Source organism: Ovis canadensis, chromosome 19, assembly GCF_042477335.2.
Source record: "Ovis canadensis isolate MfBH-ARS-UI-01 breed Bighorn chromosome 19, ARS-UI_OviCan_v2, whole genome shotgun sequence".
In the NCBI taxonomy this organism is placed as follows: Eukaryota; Metazoa; Chordata; class Mammalia; order Artiodactyla; family Bovidae; genus Ovis; species Ovis canadensis.
This window is the reverse complement of record NC_091263.1, coordinates 47,163,032-47,186,630: the sequence shown is the minus strand read 5'-3', so window position 1 is coordinate 47,186,630 and position 23,599 is coordinate 47,163,032. Positions and strand designations below refer to the sequence as shown.

Here is a 23,599-nt window from a genome sequence, read left to right as displayed (position 1 = left end):
GCAAGGAGATCAAACCAGTCCATCCTAAAGGAAATTAGTCCTGAATATTCATTGGAAGGACTGATGCTGAAACTGAAACTCCAATACTTTGGCCATCTGATATGAAGAGCTGACTTATTTGAAAAGACCCTGATGCTGGGAAAGATTGAAGGCGGGAGGAGAAGGGGACGACAGAGGATGAGATGGTTGGATGGCATCACCGACTAGATGGACATGAGTTTGGGTAAAGTCCGGGAGTTGGTGATGGACAGGGAGGCCTGGCAAGCTGCAGTCTACGGGGTCACAAAGAGTTAGACACGACTGAGCAACTGATTCTATCCAATCACCATGTTTTTCTAAACACCAGTGAGTGAGTGAAAGTGAAGTCACTCAGTTGTGTTCAACTCTTTGTGACCCCATGGACTGTAGCCTACCAGGCTCCTCCCGCCATGGGATCCTCCAGGCAAGAGTACTAGAGTGGGTTGCCATTTCCTTCCCCAGGGGATCTTCCCGACCCAGGGATCGAACCCGGGTCTCCTGCATTCCAGGAAGACGCTTTAACCTCTGAGCCACCAGTAAACACCAGTAGCAGGATTAATTTCTTAGAGTCACTGGAATTTCCTTAGTACCTTCTGAATTATCCAGGGAAATCAAATTATGTCTTTAAGACTTTGTATCACATACAGTTTATCACTTTCTAACTTTTTTGAAAATTGGTGGTCTAAGGAAAATGAATTCAATTTTTTAAAACAGCACCACTTGCTGGTTTAGAGATTTCATTCTTAGACATTAGCATCAGAAATCACATGATCTATTATTAACCAAAATACTTTATTCTCATGCATTTTGATAACAGGAGGTTTCCTTTATCAACCACTCCCTCAAATGAAAAAAGATGACTCTTTGGAACCCCCTAGAAGGAAATTTGGAGAAGGCAATGGCACTCCCACTCCAGTATTCTTGCCTGGAGAATCCCATGGACCGAGAAGCCTGGTAGGCTACAGTCCACGGGGTCGCAAAGAGTCGGACACGACTGAGTGACTTCACTTTCACTTTCTAATGACACCCCACTCCAGTACTCTTGCCTGGAAAATCCCATGGATGGAGGAGCCTGGTAGGCTGCAGTCCATGGGGTCGCTAAGAGTCGGACATGACTGAGCGACTTCACTTTCACTTTTCATTTTCATGCATTGGAGAAGGAAGTGGCAACCCACTCCAGTGTTCCTGCCTGGAGAATCCCAGGGACGCGGGAGCCTGGTGGGCTGCCGTCTATGGGGTCGCGCAGAGTCGGACACGACTGAAGCGACTTAGCAGCAGCAGCAGCAGCAGCAGGAAATTTACAACTATGACATCTCTTGGCAGTTCTTTGGGCTGGGATACCAAGCTACCACATTATCTATTAAAATACTATGCTCTTTTAGAGTTGTGCACAGAAATTAGGATAAAAGTAAGAAAAACTTGTGGAGTGGAATCCATGTTTCTGCCCAGAAAATACTGGAGAGCAGAACAATCAGTATTCTGCAGATCACTGTTTACTTTCAAACAAAACAACATGCTCAGCTCAAGGTTGAAGTGACCTGAGTGCCCACTTCATCAGAACGGCACAGTACGTGTATAAATTTGCCCACAGCAAACAAAGATGGAGAATAAAGAAGAGTGAAAAAACAAACCAGCCGTTCCGCTCTAAACACGTATTTCTTTTCCATTTTGCCAACCTGATTTCACTTACGATGACTCATAGTGAAACAGAAAACATGTGAATTGCATTTGGTTGTGCAAAGGTTAGTAACGCCTTAACTTTCAAAACCAGCTCATCCTTCAGTAACACTACAGTTGCCTTCCACTCCCTTTCAGTCAGATTGGTGCATCTGAACAGCTGCAAAAATTTTCCCTAAAGTCCAGACGACATTCCTAGGTTAGACATTCAAAAGGGGTATTTTAAAGAAGGGTGTTTGTATTCGGACTGCCACCTCACTTCACCCAGAGCATTTCCTCTGGTTTCTATCAGTTCATCTCTTCTTTGCTCTGCTTCGGGGCCCCTGTTTTCCTGTAACCAACCGCTTAGAACCAAATCAAGAAGTAGAGAGGAGAAGAAACGCCCGTCCGCTCCCAATTTCCTTTACTCCACTGTCCGCCAACCGCAGAGCCGGCCGAGGCAGAGCTTCTTGTCAACTTTAACCCAGCTCAGCTGATCTGTTGCCGCGCCGCCGCCGTCAGATTCCAGAAGCAAAGAACAAGAAGGTGGGACGCGAGACATGGACGTGAATATCGCTCCTCTCCGCGCCTGGGACGATTTCTTCCCAGGCTCTGACCGCTTTGCCCGGCCAGACTTCAGGGACATTTCCAAATGGAACAACCGTGTGGTGAGCAACCTGCTCTATTACCAGACCAACTACCTAGTGGTGGCTGCCATGATGATTTCCGTTGTGGGGTAAGTGGGGTTCCCCTCCCGGGCACTGATCGGGGGCTAGGACGGAGGAGGCTCTGGGTGCAAGATCCCGGGATGCGGAAACGGTCTCCCCGCCGGTCTCCTGCCCTGATAACTGCAGGCGGGTAAACCCGTGGAAACTTGTTCGCAGGGCGAGGCCGCAGCAATCTGGGGTCCTTTTTCTTTTCCGCGCCTCGGGCTGAAGCGTGAAACGAGTCCTAAAGGCTGCAGAAATATTGCCAACCTCCGCAAGGAAAAAAAAAAAAAAAAGGACTTTTTTTTTCTTCCTCCGCCCCGATTACGCTTTGGCTGTGGTTGATATTTGTCGCGCCCCGGTCTCTTAAAAATAAAAAGAAAGAGGAAAGTGGTGTAACTTTATCCTGCACCTGGCTGGGACGGACGCCGTCCTGGAAGGTTTGGGCCCCCGGGGTGTGGATCCGAACTTGCCTTCTGGGGTGTTAGTGTAAAAAGGATATCAGAGAAGCGATGCTCTTTATGGGTTTCTCTGCCTAGCGCCTGCCACATTGTACGAGAAAGCTGAGCTTGGGAGCAAAAGGGTGGGTGTAGCCTGGTGGCGCATCTCCCAGTATGGGGCGAAGTCTGCCATGTAGAAACGGTGTCCCTTTTGCTCTTTTTTTTCTTCCAGAACTTGCCAGGGATGGTCACTTTATCTTCGCACCCGGTCTTAAAATTAAGTGTCCTGTGTTATATACGATTTCACCCAACACCTGCTCTTCTAGAAACCACTTTTTCTTGTAGGTCATCCTTTAAGAAATGCTTCACTCATTTTTGCAAGATGAGGTGGTGCTATTCTACATCTTGCTGATCCAATGCATCTTTAAAGAAAAAGCCACCCTCAGACTTCATAAAGGAATCCGCTTGTCAATTAAGAAGTGGCTGGCATTTCTGTTTGAAATTGAACACAGAGAAAGAGAAAGCTGGCCTGGGAGAAAGGAAAAATCTAAACTTGGAAGATATGAGGAAGGATGAATAGGGTGGTTTCTGAGGTTGGTTTACTGTTCTTTGGCTTATTTATTGAGTCACTTCTCTGTACCGAGCTCAGGCACACCAAGATCAATCACACATGAATCCTGGCCAAAGAGCATGCAACAGTTTTTGAGAAGCTGTAGGACCTGATACCCAGCTCAGGGGAGAGAAAAGTAGTTCATAATTTCTGGTTGTGTTTCAGGCTGTTTACTCCTTTGCAGAAAAGGACTCTCATTTGTGGGGTTCTGTAGACAATTACTTAGATCCTCATGATGTGTTGCTTAAAGAACTCAGAACAGCTTGGTGTGAGGAGGGCACTGGGCTCTGAACAGACTCTGCTGAGTTAAAATTAGTTGGAGTGGGACAGGCCTGGATCAGCTGCCTTCTAAACCTTCCCCTAACTTCATGCTTAATGCGTATTTCCCAGAGCAATAAAAAAAAATGTCTTAAAAAAAGTCATGGGTAAATAGGATTACATCTCTTGTTTTGCTTTCTTTTTCTTTTCCCTTGTAAAGGCATCTTATCTAATGATCTAGCTAGGATTTTTGTTTTTTTTTTAGGTACCCCCCACAAAGGCTTAGATATTGGGCAAGATTTGACACAGACCAATCAAATGTACAGAAAACAAAACAAAAAACTTGCTTTTCAAAAAGATATACTGCCCAGATGGACACAAGCTCCAGCAGCCTTGCTACCTTGATGGCATTCATTTTTCACTATGAATGCCAGGGGCAGCCGCTGACTAAATATAGCTCCTTCATTGTGAAGTCTTAGCCCACTAACTCAGGCAGTTTGAGATGTTGGCCCTTCCCAGTTCCCTTTTCAAGCAGGAGCTGTTGATTGGCAGTCAAAGTGCAAAGTAGCTATTTCATTGTTTATTAACCTTTTCTTTAAAAACTTACAAAAGATATAGGCTAGTCAGTTGTTTTGAAGATTGTATGTCAAGTGTGGGATTTCCTTTGTACCCCAGTAAAATCTTTTGTGACATCTTCACCTGTTTGCTACACATCTACAAACACCCAGCCTATAGTTCTTTCCAGATTGCTCATTTCTTTGTTCATAATTTAATTATAATAAAAGCTAACATTTATTGAGTGCTGCATGTGCCAGATACTTTGCTACATAATGCAGCCCAATGAGATGAGATATTATTACTAAACCTGAGGCTCAGAGAGGTTACATGACCAACCCCAAGTCACAATCCCAGGCTTGTGCTCCTAACTACTATTCCACCTTCCTCTGAGTCATGAGGTTAGAGTGTTTTAAAGCTGGAAAAAAACAAATATCTTCAGGGTCAGGGAGCTTAGCTGACTCTGGAATGTGTTTTTCATTCTAAAGAAAAATTTTCTCTTTTGTGACGTCCATAGATGGGAGGATCAGAACAGTACTGGAGGCTGCCACCTGGATCCTCTCTCTACCTGTATCTGATGGTTTCTCATCATATCTTGGTAGAGTGTGTGTGTGAAAATATGGCCCGGGTGTTTCCTGGGGAAGGGATTGTGTTTGAAGGGTCTTCTTCAGTGGTGCCGCCCGCTGCTGCACGGGAGAGGCCATCAGGTCATTGTTGGAGGGCTTCAGCCTCAACTCTGAATGTTCCTGTGTTGAAAACTAGCTTGGGTGAGGAAAGAGTGAAGCTGCTCTTGAACATTGCAGAAACGGAGGGGGCGAACAAAGTGGATATCATCTAGCTCCAAAACAACTGAAGGGGCTGCCCAGACTGAGATGGAGATTAAGAGGGATTAAGATAGAGACAGATCTGTGAGTGAGGGCCTGATCAGGCATGGCCTGATAATTCATGATTAGAAAAGTTTGAACCTCATCCTAATAGCATGGTTTCCCAGGCATATGACTTCCATTCATATATAGAATCTGTTCTGCCTTTCAGATTAAGTCTAAACAGACCTAATTAAGCTAATTAAGTCTTAGCTAACAGACCTGGTGGGGGCAATTGCCATATCTTCTGTCTCTTCACATAGTAGACAATAGTAGTTAAGAATTTAGGCACTAGCGCCTGGTTAAGTCAATTTTGAATCCCAACTACCAGTCACTAGCCATGTGATCTTGGGTAGGTCACTTGAAACACCCTTTGCCTCAGTTTCCTCAGCTGTAAAATGAGACTATTCCCGGTACCTGTGTTATAGGGATATTGTGAGGATTATCTGAGTTAATACAGGCAAGTTTCTTAATACAGTGTCTGGCCTCTACTGTTTGCTGCAAGAAATTTATTTTGGAGTTTTATTATTATTTTTTATCTCTGTTAGTGTTATCATAGACTAACACAGGTAGCATCTTTATCCCAGCAGCTCCATTGACCCAAACACCAGTCCCCAACTTACTCACCTACCCATGCTTCTCCTATAGGACTCGGCTTTGGTACTATCTCTTTGAGGAGACATTCTCCCTTCTCCCTCCCTCCCCATACCTGTGTCTATATTTTGCCTGGTACTTACCCCACAAGTTTTAGGTTGTCTGTTCACTTGTCATCACTCTGTGCTCTTGAAACCTTGAGGCCAGAGACTGTGGGTTTTGTTTGTGGGGCGGGTTTTCTTGTTGTTGTGCTTAACATTATTTTTATTCTCTGGATCCCTGAGGCCAAGAATATAGCAGATGCTTAGCTGATGAGTGAAAAGAATAAATAAATGAACATAAGGTTTCAACATGAGGGTGGGGGCAACTTTTAACCTGCTTAACGGAATAAATTATTTCGAAGCACACAGCAACAGCCAGCACATAACAGCAACATGCTCCCAGAGTGAGACTAACGGGGGTCGTTGCTGACAGTGTTCACTACGTATTGGTTAGGATTACTATGGTGTAAAAATTCAATTTTAAAAAGTTTAAAAATCAGACTCTTGATTACTTCATATTGCCCTTGCAAATGCAGTGAAATACACTTCTGTGATCTTTCTCCATCTGATGCTACTGACATTTTGGATGGTGGAATACTTTGTTGTAGGGGACTATCCTGTGTATTGTAGGATGTTTAGCACCATCTCTGCTCTCTGCTATGTGCATATTGATACATTAGTTTGTACTTGTTTTATTCATTAAATGTAATTTGCACTAAAAGAAAAAAGTGCCCTCCCCTTAAGTTGTGACAGTCAAAAATGTCTCCAGACATTGCCAAATGTCCCCTTGGGATCCAAATCACCCCAATTGAGAACCACTGCTCTCTTGCCAAAAAAAATATGATTCTTCAACATCATCTTTACTAAATGCAAGTTGCTTTATCCTTGTTGCTGTTGTTTAGTCACTCAGTCATGTCCAACTCTTTGTGACCCCATGGACTGTAGCCCACTAGGCTCCTCTGGCCATGGGTTTTCCCAGGCAAGAAAACTGGAGAGGTTGCCATTTCCTTCTCCAGGGTATCTTCCCAATGACCTAGGGGTCAAACCCATATCTCCTGCATTGGCAGGCAGATTCTTTACCACTGAGCCACCTGGAATGCAAGTTGCTTTATAACAAATTACAAAAACAGAGTTTCACAAGGACAGAACAGAGCAGTTTGACATTAGGTCCTGGCTCCTGACTTTTCAAACATTAGAATGGCATGGATTTGAAGCTTTATACAGCTTTGATCATTAGCCTTAATTTATTATATTTGTTATGTGATCATTCTTTTTCTGCTATGCCTTTACTGGTTCCACAGACTCAGTCTTTTTATTTTTTGATAGACTTATGGCATTTACTTTTATCCACTTTCTGTTCAAAAGTCCACTTGCCCTGGAGTTTTTCTGCTATAGAATAGGAATCAAATGACTCCATTAACATAAAACACACTGCTGCTACTGCTGCTAAGTCGCTTCAGTCGTGTCCGACTCTGTGCACCCCCATTGACGGCAGCCCACCAGGCTCCCCTGTCCCTGGGATTCTAGGCCTAGCAAATGATAACACTCAAATGTTAACTGCTATTATTCTATGAAATCCTAGATTACAGACATGTTTAGAAGTCTCCCAACTTGTGTATTCTCTTGAGCAGAAGTATTAGATGATTACTGTAGAAATTTTCATTTTTATTTTTATTTATAAAAATTTTTTAATTGAAGGATAATTGCTTTACAGAATTTTGTTGTTTTCTGTCAAACCTCAACATGAATCAGCCACAGGTATATGTATATTCCCTCCCTTTTGAACCTCCCTCTCATCCCCCTCCCCGTCCCACTCTTCTTGGTTGATAGTTACCCTTTAGTAATTGCAACTTCTGTTACTTAGAAACCTTTGCTTCCTTGAAGAGCTGAGTTTCCTTTTGAAATGCTTGCATCACTCCAGAAGAGATCAAATGAGTTAAAGAAGCATGAATAACAAGCTGAGGAATGCATGTTCTGTTGAACATGACTTTGCATCATTTAAAACAAGAAAGAAACAATGTCTAAGATAGAAAAGGACATGACTTAACCTCCTCCATCCTTCACAGGAGACATCTCAGCACTGGATTTTTTTTTTTCTGTTGACTATAGTAATAGATGTCTCTCTCTATTTTGAAAGTGAAAAGCAAAGGCATAACCTAATTGCACGTGCAATTTAAGTACCAAGTATATGATGCATTCTAGTTGCAGACAGGCATCTATGTGCTTAAAAGAACGCCAAAAGATTTGCTAGAGAAATCTGTCCAAACTGTGGACCATGGAACTGCAGTATTTTTTTTCTTTTTTTTTACCCTGGGAGGCTGTTAGAAATGCAGAATCTCAGGGTCCATCCCAGACCTATTGGGTCCGAATCTGTATTTTAACACAACTCTTAGATGAGTCCTAGGTGCATTACAATTTAAAAAACACTGATCTGATCTGGTTTAAAGGAAAGAGTAAGAAAATATAAATAAATCAACCTTTAAGCCCAGATGTTACCTTTGGAGATTCTTGGTGTATAGTTCTTGGCTAGGTTCAGGCATCTGTGTTTTTTTTATTTCAATGCCCCAAGTAATTCTGATATGTCTCCTAAAAGTTAAAACTGAGAAGTATTGATCCCTATTATATTACAAATATGTTCTAATTTTCCTTGTTATGGCTTGTTAAATATCAGTTCAGTTTAGTCACTCCGTCATGTCCAACTCTTTGCGACCCCATGGGCTGCAGCACGCCAGGCCTCCCTGTCCCCCACCATCTCCTGGAGCCTGCTCAAACTCATGTCCATCGAGTTGGTGATGCCATCCAACCATCTCATCCTCTGTCATCCCCTTCTCCTCATGCCTTCAATCTTTCACAGCATCAGGGTCTTTTCAAATGAGTCAGTTCTTCGCATCAGGTGACCAAAGTATTGGAGCTTCAGTTTCAGCATCAGTCCTTCCAATGAACATTCAGGACTGATCTCCTTTAGGATGGACTGGTTGGATCTCCTTGCAATCCAAGGGACTCTCAAGAGTCTTCTCCAACACCATAGTTCAAAAGCATCAATTCTTACCCATCATTTAAAAGTGGACATTTAATTTCTAAATACTTGGAGGTTTTAAAGTATCTTTGATATTACTTTCTCATTTAAATGCTTTCTTCTCTGCAATCACCCTGTGTTTTTTTCAGTCTTCTAACTTTGAGGCTTTCAATGGCCAAGTCAAAGATCTCTGTTGATAAATGTCACATTGAACTTGAAAATATGTGCTGCTGAACTATTTTTAAAACATCTGTTGATATTGATTTCTAACATAATCCCACTGTGATAAGAGAACAGACTCTATATATAGATTTCAGTACCTTTAGGCCATGAAATGTTTGCACCTTGTTTTATGTCCCTGGATATGTTCCAGTGTCTCCTAGTTTATAGTCTAAGGGAACTTGAAGAGAATTTGTATCCTAGCATTGTGTGAAAATTATATAAACCTTAATTATGTTGAATTGGTTCATGGTGCTTTTCAGGTCTTGTGTATCCTTCTACTTCTCTGTATATTCATTCTATTCACTCTTGAGAGTTTGATATTAAAATTTCAATTAAAAATCTTAATTTATCTACTTATATAGTGGGACCATATGTAACTTTGTTCCATATTTTCCAAGTTTCCTGTACATGTTATCATATTCTCATAATTTAAAAAAATAAAAAGAGAAAGTAAAAAAGAAAGATAGCTTAAAAAAAAATACTGATTCTATCAAACCCCACAGCTTTCATAGATGTAAAGGTCACGAGGCTAATTTGAACCAAAGCTGCTAATAGAAGCTTGGTTTATTAGTATAATTGAAATACTTTGTCCATTAAGCCATTGCATATATTCTAAAGCTCCTTATTAACCAAATTCAACAGCATACCTGACTCACAACATTTGTATTATCATGCCTATCTCCCTCTCACAAATACTCCCTGCCATTAGAACACATGTTTTCTGACGTGGCCTCAGAAGTACTAACCACACACAGATTCTATGAATGTGTACATGCCTCTGCTGTGTCTCCAGCCAGAAAGGCACCTTTATTCTTAGTGCTGTACATTACTGCTTCTCCTTTAAGGCAACATAATGTAGCTGGTGAGTGAATCAGCTCATATTTTGTTAGCTGAAGTACTTCTTCCCTGTATAGGCTATGGAGGTGTTACCACTGGGCAGAAACTAGAGTTACCCCTTTTTGCTTTCAGTTGCTTGGGATGGTAAAGAGTTTTTGGAAGGCTGGTATCTACCTGAAAAGACTAAACTTAAATCTTTTTCAAAATGAGTGTGGTCTCATTATATATTGTAGGTTGGTAGCTACCAACATCTGGTTTTAAGAAATGGGCACTTTTCATGAAGATGGCGCCGAAGGCGAAGAAGGAAGCCCCTGCCCCTCCTAAAGCTGAAGCCAAAGCAAAAGCTTTGAAGGCCAAGAGAGCAGTGTTGAAAGGTGTCCACAGCCACAAGAAAAAGAAGATCCGGACGTCACCCACCTTCCGGCGGCCCAAAACGCTGCGGCTCAGGAGGCAGCCCAAATATCCTCAGAAGAGCGCCCCTAGGAGAAACAAACTTGACCACTATGCTATCATCAAATTCCCCCTCACCACCGAGTCAGCCATGAAGAAAATGGAAGACAACAACACACTGGTGTTCATTGTGGATGTCAAGACCAACAAACACCAAATCAAACAGGCTGTGAAGAAGCTCTATGACATTGACGTGGCCAAGGTCAATACTCTGATCAGGCCTGATGGAGAGAAGAAGGCATATGTTCGACTGGCTCCTGACTATGATGCTTTGGATGTTGCCAACAAAATTGGAATCATCTAACCTGAGTCCAGCTGGCTAATTTCAAATATAAAAGTTTTCACTATAAAAAAAAAAAGAAAGAAAGAAATGGGCAGATTGTTCATACCTTTTAAGTTTCTAGGTGGTAGAGGAAGAGAAGAATCAGAGAGCCCTTGGATGGGGAGGAATGTATTAAAACCTTTGCAGATAGAATTAATTGCAATCTGTTTATGCTGAACTTAATGGAAATGTTTCCTGAAATTTTTCAGCTTCAAAGCCAGTTCTACATTTCTCTCACTTGTGTTGCTTCCTTTATTCATTCCACTAAGAGAATGAATCACTTACCAATATCTCAGGCATTATGCTATGAGATACAGTGGAGAATAAGAATAAGCTGTGGTTCCTGCCCTTAAAATTTTCAGAGTCAAGAGAGGCACCAGGATGATGCTGAAAACATCCTTGGAAGAAAAGTTATGACCAAGCTAGATAGTATATTCAAAAGCAGAGACATTACTTTGCCAACAAAGGTCCGTCTAGTCAAGGCTATGGTTTTTCCTGTGGTCATGTATGGATGTGAGAGTTGGACTGTGAAGAAGGCTGAGCACCGAAGAATTGATGCTTTTGAACTGTGGTGTTGGAGAAGACTCTTGAGAGTCCCTTGGACTGCAAGGAGATCCAACCCGTCCATTCTGAAGGAGATCAACCCTGGGATTTCTTTGGAAGGAATGATGCTAAAGCTGAAACTCCAGTACTTTGGCCACCTCATGTGAAGAGTTGACTCAGTGGAAAAGACTCTGATGCTGGGAGGGATTGGGGGCAGGAGGAGAAGGGGACGACAGAGGATGAGATGGCTGGATGGCATCACTGACTTGATGGACGTGGGTCTGAGTGAATTCTAGGAGTTGGTGATGGACAGGGAGGCCTGGCGTGCTGTGATTTCATGGGGTCGCAAAGAGTCGGACACAACTGAGCAACTGAACTGAACTGATAGCAAGCGTACAGAAACATATGCGTATATAAACACACATCGTTTTCAACCTGACTTAACCTGATCTCTTCTGTACATTAATGATTCCAAATCGCAAAACTTGCAGGTATCAAAAAGTGGGAGAGGCACTGAGTATGTGGATGGAGAAGAGATTATTAAATGGAACCATCCTCACTTGCAGCTCAGATGCCTTCTACTCAGTTGGACAGATATTTACTGAGCACCTGCTACATCCCAGATACTGTGGATGCCTTGATGATACCCGTGGGAGTACAAGTCCGCCCAGCCTTCCTCAGTCCTCCCAGAACTCATCTCTTCCTGCCCTCCCACACACTTTTATTTGCACTTGAAGCACTGCACTTGGCATGCTGGCACATGTCTTTCCCTGGCAGGGCATGTGTTTCTTCTGAATGTAGAACTTGAAGAGGTCTATCAATACTCAGTAAAATTTTAATCTGAAAATTCCTCATCAAATAAGAATTCATTAGATCATCTTCTCTGACACTATGCATATAACCTTGTTTTTCTCAACATCTCCCCATTATACCCTAAAAAAAAAAAAAATTCCCCTAGTGCTGCCAGACTGGAGTTAGTAGTTTCTATCTCCTTTCCCTATGTAAGGATTTACAATGATTCTGGGTAAATGTGCAAATAAATAAGTGGATTTAGGGGTTTTTTGGATCTCTTTCTAAGAGGGCCAAAGCTCTCAGTCAGCTTACTAGGGGCAGAGAGCTCTGTACAGGAAATGCAGTTCTAAAAGGTGAACTGGACGTCTACCAAATTGAGCAGTGCCATTGGACTTTTTTATTTTTGTTTTGGATAAATGAATGACTCAGCTTCAGAATATTTAGAACATTCATCCTGTCTCCTGTGGTGAGCTTGGCTTCTTTTTTCTGGGAACACTTTTGTGTCTGTGATCTTAAGCGAAACCTGTAGGCTATCTTTCAGTTCTGGGAGCATTTACCCATATAAATAGATAGGATTTCCTGGTCTTTTCTCCCAGGGAGCATTCACAAAATAGAGACAGTTGGAAGCCTATCCCAACTGGAAAACTGAGGCTTTGGCTTCTGGTTCTACAAATCCCCCTTGTATCCCATCAGTGAAATCCTCCTTGTCTCCAGGAAATACAAAGGAATGCAGAAAATGGGGCTGAAAGTGAATGTGTTAGTCTCTTGTGTCCTACTCTTTGCGACCCCACAGACTGTAGCCCACCAGTCTCCTCTGTCCATGAAATTCTCCAGGCAAGAATACTGGAGTAGGTTGCCATTTCCTTCTCCAGGGTTAGTGGAAGATAAATAGAGAAGGATTTGCTTGTAGGAGGGGAGTTTATGTGTCACCAGACTCATTAGCATTTGTCCAAACAACTGTCTTCTCTCCACAGCGCTGTAAGAACTTGCCATGTGACAATTTAGTTACCTCAACTAAAAGCATTCAGAAAGAACAGTTTTTAAACAAATATCTTTCCACTTGAGTTCCAAAGCATTATGAGATTAACCATGAGTTCCTAATTGTTGAAGGCAGTGATCAGTATACATGAAGGTTCATTACACCATTCTCTTTACCTTTAGAATCTGCCATAATAAAAAGTTTAAAAAGGATTTCCTGGGACTTCCCTGGTGACCCAGTGGCTAGGGTTCTGTGCTCCCAAGGTGGGGGTCCCAGGTTTGATCCCTGTTGAGGAACTGGATCCCACATGCTGCAACTAAGAGTTTGCATGCTGCCACATGGCACAGCTACATAAATAAATATTTTAAAAAAGGATCTGCTGCAGTCTAATCCCTTGTATAGTGACTATTTGAAGCTTCACAGCTGTGGGAGGTGAGACTTATAGCTTCTAACTTAGGTCTAAGCTGTTGTTTAATACAAATAAAACAAGCAATGAGCTTGATAAACACAGAAGAAAACACAGAGGTTCCCAAAGTATATCTTACAGTGGATACTTTTAACATGCCAACTGTTGCCAAGACAGTGGATCATCAGGATGTGTTTAGTTTGATGATACCAGTACACACAGTGTAACAAATACTCCCTACACAGCGAGTATGCAATAAATATTGTGGGCTGATTCAGTCGATTAGGAGAATCTCAAGGTTAGGTTACTCTGACCTTTCTGTGACAAAAGAGATAAACTCTGCCCCATGTTAAGTGCCTGTGATCAAGAGATCCAGGAGACACTGATCACGTTTACTCAAAACTGATTTGTGCGTTTAATACATTTATACTTTATAATCAGAGATAGTTCTTGCTAGGAAGAAAGCCCTGTGGGGAACCAAAGCAACCACAGAAGATGGCTGGGGTTATCTGTGGAATCCGAGAGCAAGGGGGGCCTATGTAGGCAGGACTGTAGGAGGATGGATCTCCCTCTGTCCTACCTGCCCTCCTCCTGGCCCCCAGCCAGCACTAGAGACAGAACTTAGAAAAGCCACCGTCCTTGCAGCAAGCCCGAGGGTCCTGTGATCTCATCTCATCTCTTCTTATATCACATAGGAGTTTTTCCTACTTCAGGTTTTTCATTTGTTCCTTTCATCACAGCTCTGTGAAGGTACAAAAGCAGGGACTATCTTTATAGTAACGTTTAGTGTACAGTGAGGAATGAGAGCAATTTGTTCAAGACAGATCTCACATCACTTATTTCATGGCCATACAAAGTTGCTGAGCTTAACTTTAAATAACAGGAAAATGTGCTAGACTCTTACTTACCTTTTTTTTCTTTATTTCAACAAACATTTATCAAATTCCTGCTCTGTGCCGTGTCATGCCAAGTGCTGGGGAGAAAATACCACGGTCCCTGCCCTCATAGTGCTTAATCTCTAGTGGGAGACAGAGACATTCATAAGATACTCATTCAAATAAGTATCAAATTGCCACTGAATTTATGGCAGCTCACTCCAGTATTCTCGCCTGGAGAATCCTGTGGAGAGAGGAGCCTGGCAGGCTACAGTCCACAGGGTCGCAAAGAGTCGGACATGACTGAGCACACACACAGTTGTGTATCATCTTAGGGTTTGTTAAGAAGAGGCAGATGGTGCTAGGATGTGGTCAGAAAGACTAGGAAAAAGCTGATTAAGCTGAGATTTGAAGGAGATAGGAAAGAATCGGGCAGAAAGAATGGCTTGTGCTCAGGCTTCGGATGGCCAGGGGCAGGGTAGGCTCTAGAGACAGACAGAAACCCCAGTGGATGGTGTGGAAAATCAAGCAGTGGTGGTGTGAGAAAGCTGACAGGCAGAGATGCTACAGCCCTTAGGCATCCCTCATACTGATGACTGAAACGGTCCGTTCCTCCTGCAGCGTAAGGCAAATCACAGGTTTGGCAGGTGAAGTGTGGCCTGAATTTCAGGCTCCTGTTTCCCACCTCAGCTCAGCACCCTTGTCCCAGATACCAGCTACACAATTGTCTGCAATGGCCCTGGCTGCAGAGGCAGGCAGGGGCCAGCGCCTGCAGGGCCTTGTAGAATGTGCAGAGAATCCTGTTTTTATCCTAAAAGCACTAGGAAGCAAGAAAATGGATGGGTGGATTCATATTTGCAGTGACTCCTGGTTGTTTCAGAACCTCAGAAAAATATCACCAATTTAGAGAAGTGCTCTGTGAGTAAATGATTCCTCTGCTTTCTTAGTGAGTCAGGCTTCCTCAGGAACCAAACTGCAAAAATAGCTTTTTGGGGGTTAGAAAATTGGAACGCAGTGCAAAGCTGCTTCTGTTGCTCAGAAAATATTTCACTGCCTCTTTGGTTCTTGTTGGCATTACAGCGTGCCAGGCATTAACAAATGTGCACTCGAGTCAATCTGAAGATCTCTGAATAAACTTTTGTCACCAGCACTGTAGTTGGGAGCCTCAGAACAAATTTATTAACTTACCTGTTTCTTATCTTCATTCTGTGTAGAAAATTCCGTGGACAGAGGCTACAGTCCATGGAGTTGCAGAGTCGGACATGACTGAGCAACTAACGCTTTCTGTGTAGAATGAGATGTGTTCTCAAGATCCATGCTAGCTCTAAAATTCTGCAGTTGGCCAAGATTTTTATTTTTCTTTTAGCAACTTGTGTTGAAACTACAGCCATAGCTAGCTGAGTCACGTTGGCAAGTTTAGGACCTGCGTCCACACCCGCTCATAACTACCTTCCTTTAGAGACAAATGAAAATGTTGAGGGATTTCCTAGAATGACCTTTAGTTGCTTACCCCAAACTAGAAGAAAAGGCTTCTAAAATGGTTGAGGGGGGAAAATCCCTGGAGCTGGTTAACAACACAGAATGGGTTATATTATGAATTGTGTCAACTGGCACTGTTTTTCCTACCCCTGGATTCCTCTAAATATGTTTATTCACTGCCCTGGGCCTCAGCTTATTCATCCGTGTAATGGGATTGCACTTATTCCTCTTTGAAGAGTCAGCTACAGGGTTCTGTGATGGGATTCTAAGCCTTTTTACAATTGTTAGTGATTCCACTAGAATTTTTAACTATGACATTTATCTGTCATATTGATATTGTCATTTATCTTCTTACTGAGTAGAATACATATGCATGTGTGTGCTTGTTAAGTTGCTTTGGCTGTGTCTGACTCTTTGCAACCCCATGGACCATAGGCCGCCAGGCTCCTCTGTCCATTGGATTCTCCAGGCAAGAATACTGGAGTGGGTTGCCATGCCCTCCTCCAAGGGATCTTCCCAACCCAGGGATCAAACCTGGGTCTCTTATGTCTCCTGCATTGGCAGGCAGGTTCTTTACCTCTAGCACCACCTGGGAAGCCCAGGATAGATATATATGTAGGTATATATTTTCAACTCACAATAGAAAAACATATTTAATGTTTTTGATTTGTAAAGGAAAGTCCTGTTTTCACCAAAGACAGAAAATCACGATCTCTCCATCTCCTTTGGTCTCTCTCTTCTCTCCCTCCTCTCTCCCTTCCCCTCTCTCCTTTGCTTCCATCTAGCTTCCAGCCTTCCTTCCTCTTTCTCATTCATGGGCCTCTGAAAAATGAAATAGCGCCTATCAAATCCAATGGCAGTTGTCCACGTGAAAGCTAGGTGGCATATTTATGAAAGTTTTATCCTAATGGTCCTTGGGCTTTATGGTGACTTATGTCACTAAGAACCCAAACTGTTGAGTAAAAGCTTTACTCATTTCAAACAAGAACTGGTTTCCAAAACTCCTGCACTAACTGGAAAATGAATTTAATCTCTGGAGGATGATCTGTGTATTTTATTTTGCTCCAAGTACAGGGAGGTGCCAGGGCAGTGGGAGTGCTGTGCATTTTCCCCTTTCTTAGAATGGAATTGTGCTTAAGCAGAATAAAGAAGAAAATCATTTCTGCTCCAAGTAACTTTGTTCATTTTTTCCAGCTTGTAACTTTGGTTTCTAATTATAGATCACAGCTTGAGCATTGGGTAAGCTAAAACCAGTCCTATAGGACTCTCTGCTCTGTTCTCTCTTCTTGAACATGAGCAACAGGAGCAGGTGAAAAGCACATTTGGAATTGCTTGAGTCAGGCCTAGATTTTTCATTGTTCTTTGTCCTAGGCTTGATTTAGCCATTCAGCCTAGAAGTCTACCTCACTTGTACCAAGAAACATAGAAAAAACTTGGCATGCATTTTATTATATGCTATGCCTTGTGAATTATTATTTTAATAGATATTCTAGGAAGAACTGAGATGGAGACCTTTAACATTTTATACCAACCAACCATCTCCCAGGCCTCCCAGGTGGCGCTAGTGATAAAGAACCTGCCTACCTCCCTGCAGGAGACAGGTTCAATCCCTGGGTCAGGAACATACCCTGGAGGCGGCATTGACAACTCATTCCAGTATTCCTGCCTGGAGGGAATCTCATGGACAGAGGAGCCTGGTGGACTAAGGTCCATAGGGTTGCAAAGAGTCAGACATGACTGAAGTGACTAGCACACACACACATAGCATCATCAGCATGCAACCATCTCCTATTGGAGCTTATACAAAGGAGTTGCCTAAACTTGAAACTTCTGCTCTAGTTCTTTGAGTTAATATTGATTTGGTCAACATCAAGTCTATTTAAAGGGGTTTGTCTCTTTCAGGCAACTTTCTCCCATTACTTTTATTTTTAAATATCAATTATTTTATCTTCAAGTAATATATGACTATTGAAAAAATATGAAAATAGAAATAAGCAAATGGGAATATACTACCCATGATCCTATTACCCAGTAAAACTGCTAGAGTCTTTTAAATTTCTCTCATAATGTTTTTGGTGCTAGAAATGAAATATGTTAGTCTGTGAGAGTTTCTAAGCCTCTCTACCCAGTCTCCCCATCACCTGCAAAAGAAGATCTTGTTTTGGCCCTGAGCTAGATCTTTCCTTCCCCAGACCTGGAAGGACATTTTTGTCTTTACCAAACCAATTCTAGGGTCAAAGCTGGAGAGAAGGTATAACCCAGATAGAATCATGAAAAAGAAAAGAAAAAAGGGCCAAGAGACCTAGATAATGAAAACGGTGAGGGAGAAGGAGGATACACAGACAAGCACATAAGCCGGATGTTGGGAAAGCTTCGGGAGTCGGGTGGGGTGGGGTGGATTAGTTGAAAGAGAATCTGGACAGTGAGCCGGAAACCAGAGTTGTGAGTGGAAGAAGGCAGAGCTTGGCTGTGCTCTTGAATTGAAATTGCATCAGCATGACTGGAGAGATGAAGCAAGGCAAGATTGTTGAAGTTGGCCTGCCCAAAGCCAGAGGTGTGGGGCTGGAGAGCCTGTGTGCACACTCAGTCTCTAAATCGTGTCTAACTCTGTGTGACCCCATGGACTGTGGCCCTCGCCAGGCTCCTCGATCCATGGGATTCTCCAGGCAAGAATACTAGAGTGGGTGGCCATACCCTCCTCCAGGGGATCTTCTCAACCCAGGGATTATACTGAGGTCTCCTGCATTGCAAGCAGATTCTTTACCATCTGAGCCACCAGGGAGGCTGGGGCTGGGGAGCAGTTACTTTTATATCTTTACATTTTAAGTTTTGTATGTTCACTTTATTTCTGATCATAAAATAAGGTACTGATTGTAGAAGTTTCTACTTCTGAGTTATATAACAGGTTCTAAATCCACCTACCAGACAGAATTATTGCTTTTACCTAAGCAATATATTATTGCCTTCCCACATGATAAAGCATATTTCGACTTTTTAAAAATTATATATGTCACCATTTAGTACATTGTTGGCCATATACATTATTTCTAAAAGTTATAAATCATAAATACCACTCATGTGAATACTGTTACAATTCAGTCTTTGCATTTTTATTAATTTCTTTACATTATCTATTCTGGAGAGATTTTTTCCTGGAAGGATATAAGTATTTCCAAGAGTTCTGAATGAAATAAGCAACTTATTATTATAGAGTTTAATTTAAAACTACATGCTACTACTTTGACCACTGTTTAGCTCCATGCATTTTAGTAGAAATTAACTTTTTCAAAGGAGTTTGACATTAATTATGTCCCTGCTTTCACCCCTTAAGATATGCAATCTTTCACTCCTATTTGAAACTATTTAAATATTAAATAGTAAAATAGCTTTTCTGTTTCAGGAGGCAGAATCAGAGTGAAAAATTTCAAGAGATTTTTTAAAAAGGAATCTTTGTTATCCTAAATATAAATTCCAATATGAAATGACTTCATCTGTTCTGTTTCGGAGAAAGTCAGTTCTTGGCATCACCTTTCATTATCCTGTCTTCCAAATCAGTGATGCTGATGATAACACACTGACCCCCTCCTTGTTCTTCCCAAGCAACATGCTCATTAACCTCTTAGGAGGGTAAAAAGTTAGTAAATCATTGTACTTGCTGACCACAAATGTCTTTTAAGAATTTTATACACACAGTGGGTTGGGGGTGGGGGTGGGTGGGGCTACAATACGCCCAGTCATTCTCATTTAGGAAGTGCTTGATCTACATGTCCTCTTTATAAATGGCTTTCCCCCTTTATCCGCAGCAGTGTAACCTTTGGCTCATGTAACAATGAAACTGGAGGTTTTATGCCTGGAAATCTCAGTTGATAGCCCATCTCCTAATGATACTCTGGGCCTTGTAAAGAATTAGAGTGGCCTCTTTAACACCAGGAGTCATAAACCCCCATGCCTCCATGGGCCAGGCAGCTTATGTAAGAGACCAGGGCAAGGCAGCTGTTAGAAAAACAGTTATTAATGGCAGCTCACTAGGGGCCTCTGTGTCAAAGATTCCGTAGATAGTGGTGGGGGCTGAGGTTAAATGGAGAGCATTTATTCTATGTAAAGGAGAAGGCACTCTAGCCAGTGGCTAACGTGGGAAACTGGGACTAGTTTTATGGGATTTTCTTGTTTCCAGGAGAAGCAAGAAACCCCAAGGTTGATGCATTTAAACATGCACACACACATTGGGATTCAAGTAAAAGTTTTTAAAATTATTGTACAGTCCAGACACAAGTGTAACTGCACACTGGCTTATGAAGCCCACCATGTGACCTGAACACATTCATCTAACAGGGCAGATTCTAGGTGGATTTAAATAAGCCCTTGGAGCTCGGAAAATACAATCATTGTATACCAGAGACCAGGATGTATAAAAGCTAAAGACAGTGCATCCAACAAAGGGGCTCTAGTCTATTGAAATGTTGGGCCTCTAATGTGATGGGCTGTTCGGTAGGACACTGCCTCCCTGTGAATTTTCCCTCCACCATGCTCTAATCTCTGTTCCCAAGTTTCTTCCTTGGAGATGTAATTTAATACTATCGACCTCATCAGGATATGAGGATTAAATGAGACAACTGAGATGAAAAGCTTGGTAAGTATGCTATGTTGCTACTCTTCCCCTCCCCGCTTCCTCATTTCCCTTCTCCTGACCTGAGCGCCCCCTTTTTTCCGTATTCCAGGTTCCTGAGCCCCTTCAACATGATCCTTGGAGGCATTGTGGTGGTGCTGGTGTTCACGGGCTTCGTGTGGGCAGCTCACAATAAAGACATCCTCCGTCGGATGAAGAAGCAGTACCCCACAGTGTTCGTCATGGTGGTCATGCTAGCCAGCTACTTCCTCATCTCCCTGTTCGGGGGAGTCATGGTCTTTGTGTTTGGTATCACTTTTCCTTTGCTGTGTAAGTGAACCTGAGCCTTATGTCATCAAGCAATGTCGATCCATTCATCCAGTGAGAATGTCCTAACCTGTTTCTGAGAGGTGTGTTGGCAGGTCTGCAAAACTATCAAGAGTTTTCTGCAACAGCAGGTCAAGGCTGAATAGCCCATTAATGGCACAGATACGTACTGGGCACCCCCTCTGTGCCACTCTTCTGGGGACACAAAAGTAAACAAATTCGGATCCCAAGTCATACAGTAGTGGCATGGTCTGCATTGGAATCCAGATTTGTCTGATATTAGAGTCTTTTCTTAACTCTTCAGTGCCAGGCATCCCGTGCTGACCCAGAAATGAATGTTTACTCTCTACTTACTCAGAAGATCATAATTAGTGTCGAAAGCGTTGTAAGTTGGTCCAGAGTATAGGTAACCATGGACTCCAATTCTGGTGATGAGAACTAGACATTTTCTAAAGTGTACGTGCACTGTTGACTGAGATTCCCAAGCACTTGAAGCCTGAAATAGAGAACAGATAAAACTCCAGTCTCATCAATGGCAATCTAATTAGAATTATAGTGTACTCAGTGACAGGAACATCCCTTTAATTTTTAAAAGCATTTCATATGCTGCCATTCCACTAAATAAAATCAATTCCTTGTTTCGGGTTTGTTAGATTAAGCCCTCAGAATATTTATATGTGAACCCCACACCTTATTGGATAAAATAATTGAATCATTAAATTTAGACATTTTTGAAATACTCTTCAGGATTTCTTTATGTGCTAGAGACAGTATTTCAGTGATTCTACCTCAGTATACAGCTTGTAAAAAACAGAGCAGTGTAATGAAACGTATCGTAAGTTAAGAGTCAAGGGTCCAGGTTTCTTTTCATAGACCTGCTGGAAACCAGCCATGTGATCTGCACCAGTTATCTTATATGGGAAGAGCTGACTCACTGGAAAAGATCCTGATGCTGGGAAAGATTGAGGGCAGGAGGAGAAGGGGACGACAGACGATGAAATAATTGGATGGGATCATCAACTCAATGGACATGAGTTTGAGCAAATTCTGGGAAACAGTGAAGGACAGGGAAGCCTGGAGTGCTGCGGTCCATGGGGTCACAGAGTCAGACACTACTGAGTGACTGAACAACAACAATAACCCTATATGGGCTATAGTTCACTCATCCATAAAAGAAGGGAATTAGACAAGATCAGTCATTCCCAAACTTTGATGATTGATGATCATCCAGGATGATTTTAACATATATGTTTCTCAGCCACATCCCTTGGAGATCTTGATTCTTTGGTCCACAGGGCTGTCCAAAGAACCTGTATATTTTTACAAAGCTCCTCAAATGTTTCTAGTGGTCACTCTTGATTAGGAGCCTCCAGAGAGAACGCACATGAGTGCTTCTCACAATGACGGCCCCAAATCACCCACATCAAAATCATCCACAGTGGTTACTGAAACATTACATTCCGGAACCCTATCTTGTCTCAACAATCTCAACTCCAGGTGCTGGAGACTAGGAATCTGCCTATCTAACAGGCTTTCTCTCTGGTGATCTGTATGCACACAGAAGTTTGAAAAGTGCTGGTGTAGATTACCCAAGGTGTTGACTTAAATACAGACTCCTGAGCCCAGCCCTGTAAAGGTTCTAGAAGTTCAGGAGGCCCAGGAGATGGGCCAGAGAAAATCTGTTTCTTACAAACAAACTCAGGTAATTCTTAATGATCAGGCAAATTCTATGAATACCAGGTTACATAAGGTCTGTAAACCCTTAGCATTTTATCCAGACATTCTATATCCAACACTGTGCAATAGCTTTTTCCAGGTATCTATACCCAATACTGTGCAAAACTGCTCCTTAGGAGGCACATTCTAAGAGGACTTCACTTGTGTGCCTCCTGCAGGAACAAAATACAGATAACCCCTGAACTGAGCATGAGTTCTTTTCCGGAAAAGGTTAGCATTTTTAGGTAGGTTGAAATCACATCAATTCACTTTGAATTTTAAGGTATTTAAGTAGTATCTGAAAGGCAGTGGTAACAATGTGTGAAGGGGAGAGCATGGCTGCCAGATTATGGTCCTTCCTGCTGAATACGACATTCTCCTGCACACACAAAGAATACTGTAAAGTCCAAGGATCCATACAGGGACTTGGGTCTATTAGGCTGACAAAGAGCTTTATATAAAATGTAAGGATCCACTCTGGGACGTGGGTCAGTTAGGGAAGCAGACTGGACTGTAGCTAATGGAGAAAGTTGTTACTTCAGTTGTGAAGCGGGGCGGGAGAATGGGTGCTTTGGTGCTAACCGTCACCTTTCACTTCCCTGTAGTGATGTTCATCCATGCGTCGCTGAGGCTCCGGAACCTCAAGAACAAACTGGAGAATAAAATGGAGGAAATTGGTCTGAAGAGGACACCCATGGGGATTGTCCTAGATGCCCTGGAGCAGCAGGAGGAAACCATCACCAAGTTCAGTGACTATATCAGTAAAATGAAGGAGTAGACGGAGCTGATCTGGCCATAGGGTCGCAGCAGAAGTCGAGCTGCGGTTTGCCCTTGTCCAGACCTACTTTCTGTTTGTGTTTTTGAAATAGGAGGTGCACGAACCATCCAGCCACCCATGGCACCGTGCACAGAGAGGCCTCCCTGTTCTCATCTCTGCTGTCACAGAGAAAAGGCCTCTGACTAAAAGAAACAACCCTCCTGTTAGGTCTGACATCTCCAGTGTGTTTATGTAAGCTGATTGGAAACGGATCACCCTGATTTCTTAAGGAGAATAAAAGAATCATGGAGTGTACAGCAACAATATGGTTATTTTGTAGGAAAGAGTTTGTAAAGTATCAAGGCAATATGAATAAATGAAAAGACTATGAAAGGAGATGATGTTATCCTGTTTTAATCCCCCTCAGCATCCTCCTCCAAAAATATTCCTTCCTTAGGGTTATAATATGTGGGGTATCAATTAGTTTAGCTTTTATTATTATTGTTTAAAATAAAAAATTATCTTGATCA

The 23,599-nt window shown here is 42.3% G+C and overlaps 1 protein-coding gene and 1 pseudogene across 1 annotated transcript; both read left to right on the top strand.

The window, feature by feature from the left end:
- The first annotated feature begins 1,610 nt into the window (after positions 1-1,610).
- Positions 1,611-23,599, top strand: ARL6IP5 (ARF like GTPase 6 interacting protein 5). Its single transcript, XM_069561681.1, has 3 exons — positions 1,611-2,410; positions 20,382-20,599; positions 22,918-23,599. Exons 1-3 carry the CDS (start codon positions 2,235-2,237, stop codon positions 23,088-23,090), a joined length of 567 nt encoding a protein of 188 aa, XP_069417782.1. The 5' UTR covers positions 1,611-2,234; the 3' UTR covers positions 23,091-23,599.
- LOC138424557 (large ribosomal subunit protein uL23 pseudogene) lies at positions 6,851-12,075 on the top strand (annotated as a pseudogene).

Bases quoted from the DNA above. Each gene is read 5' to 3' on its own strand.
- ARL6IP5 (XM_069561681.1), top strand. From the start codon at position 2,235: ATGGACGTGAATATCGCTCCTCTCCGCGCCTGGGACGATTTCTTCCCA. The intron at 2,411-20,381 runs GTAAGTGGGGTT...TCCGTATTCCAG, and splicing joins ATGATGATTTCCGTTGTGGG to GTTCCTGAGCCCCTTCAACA. The intron at 20,600-22,917 runs GTAAGTGAACCT...ACTTCCCTGTAG, and splicing joins TATCACTTTTCCTTTGCTGT to TGATGTTCATCCATGCGTCG.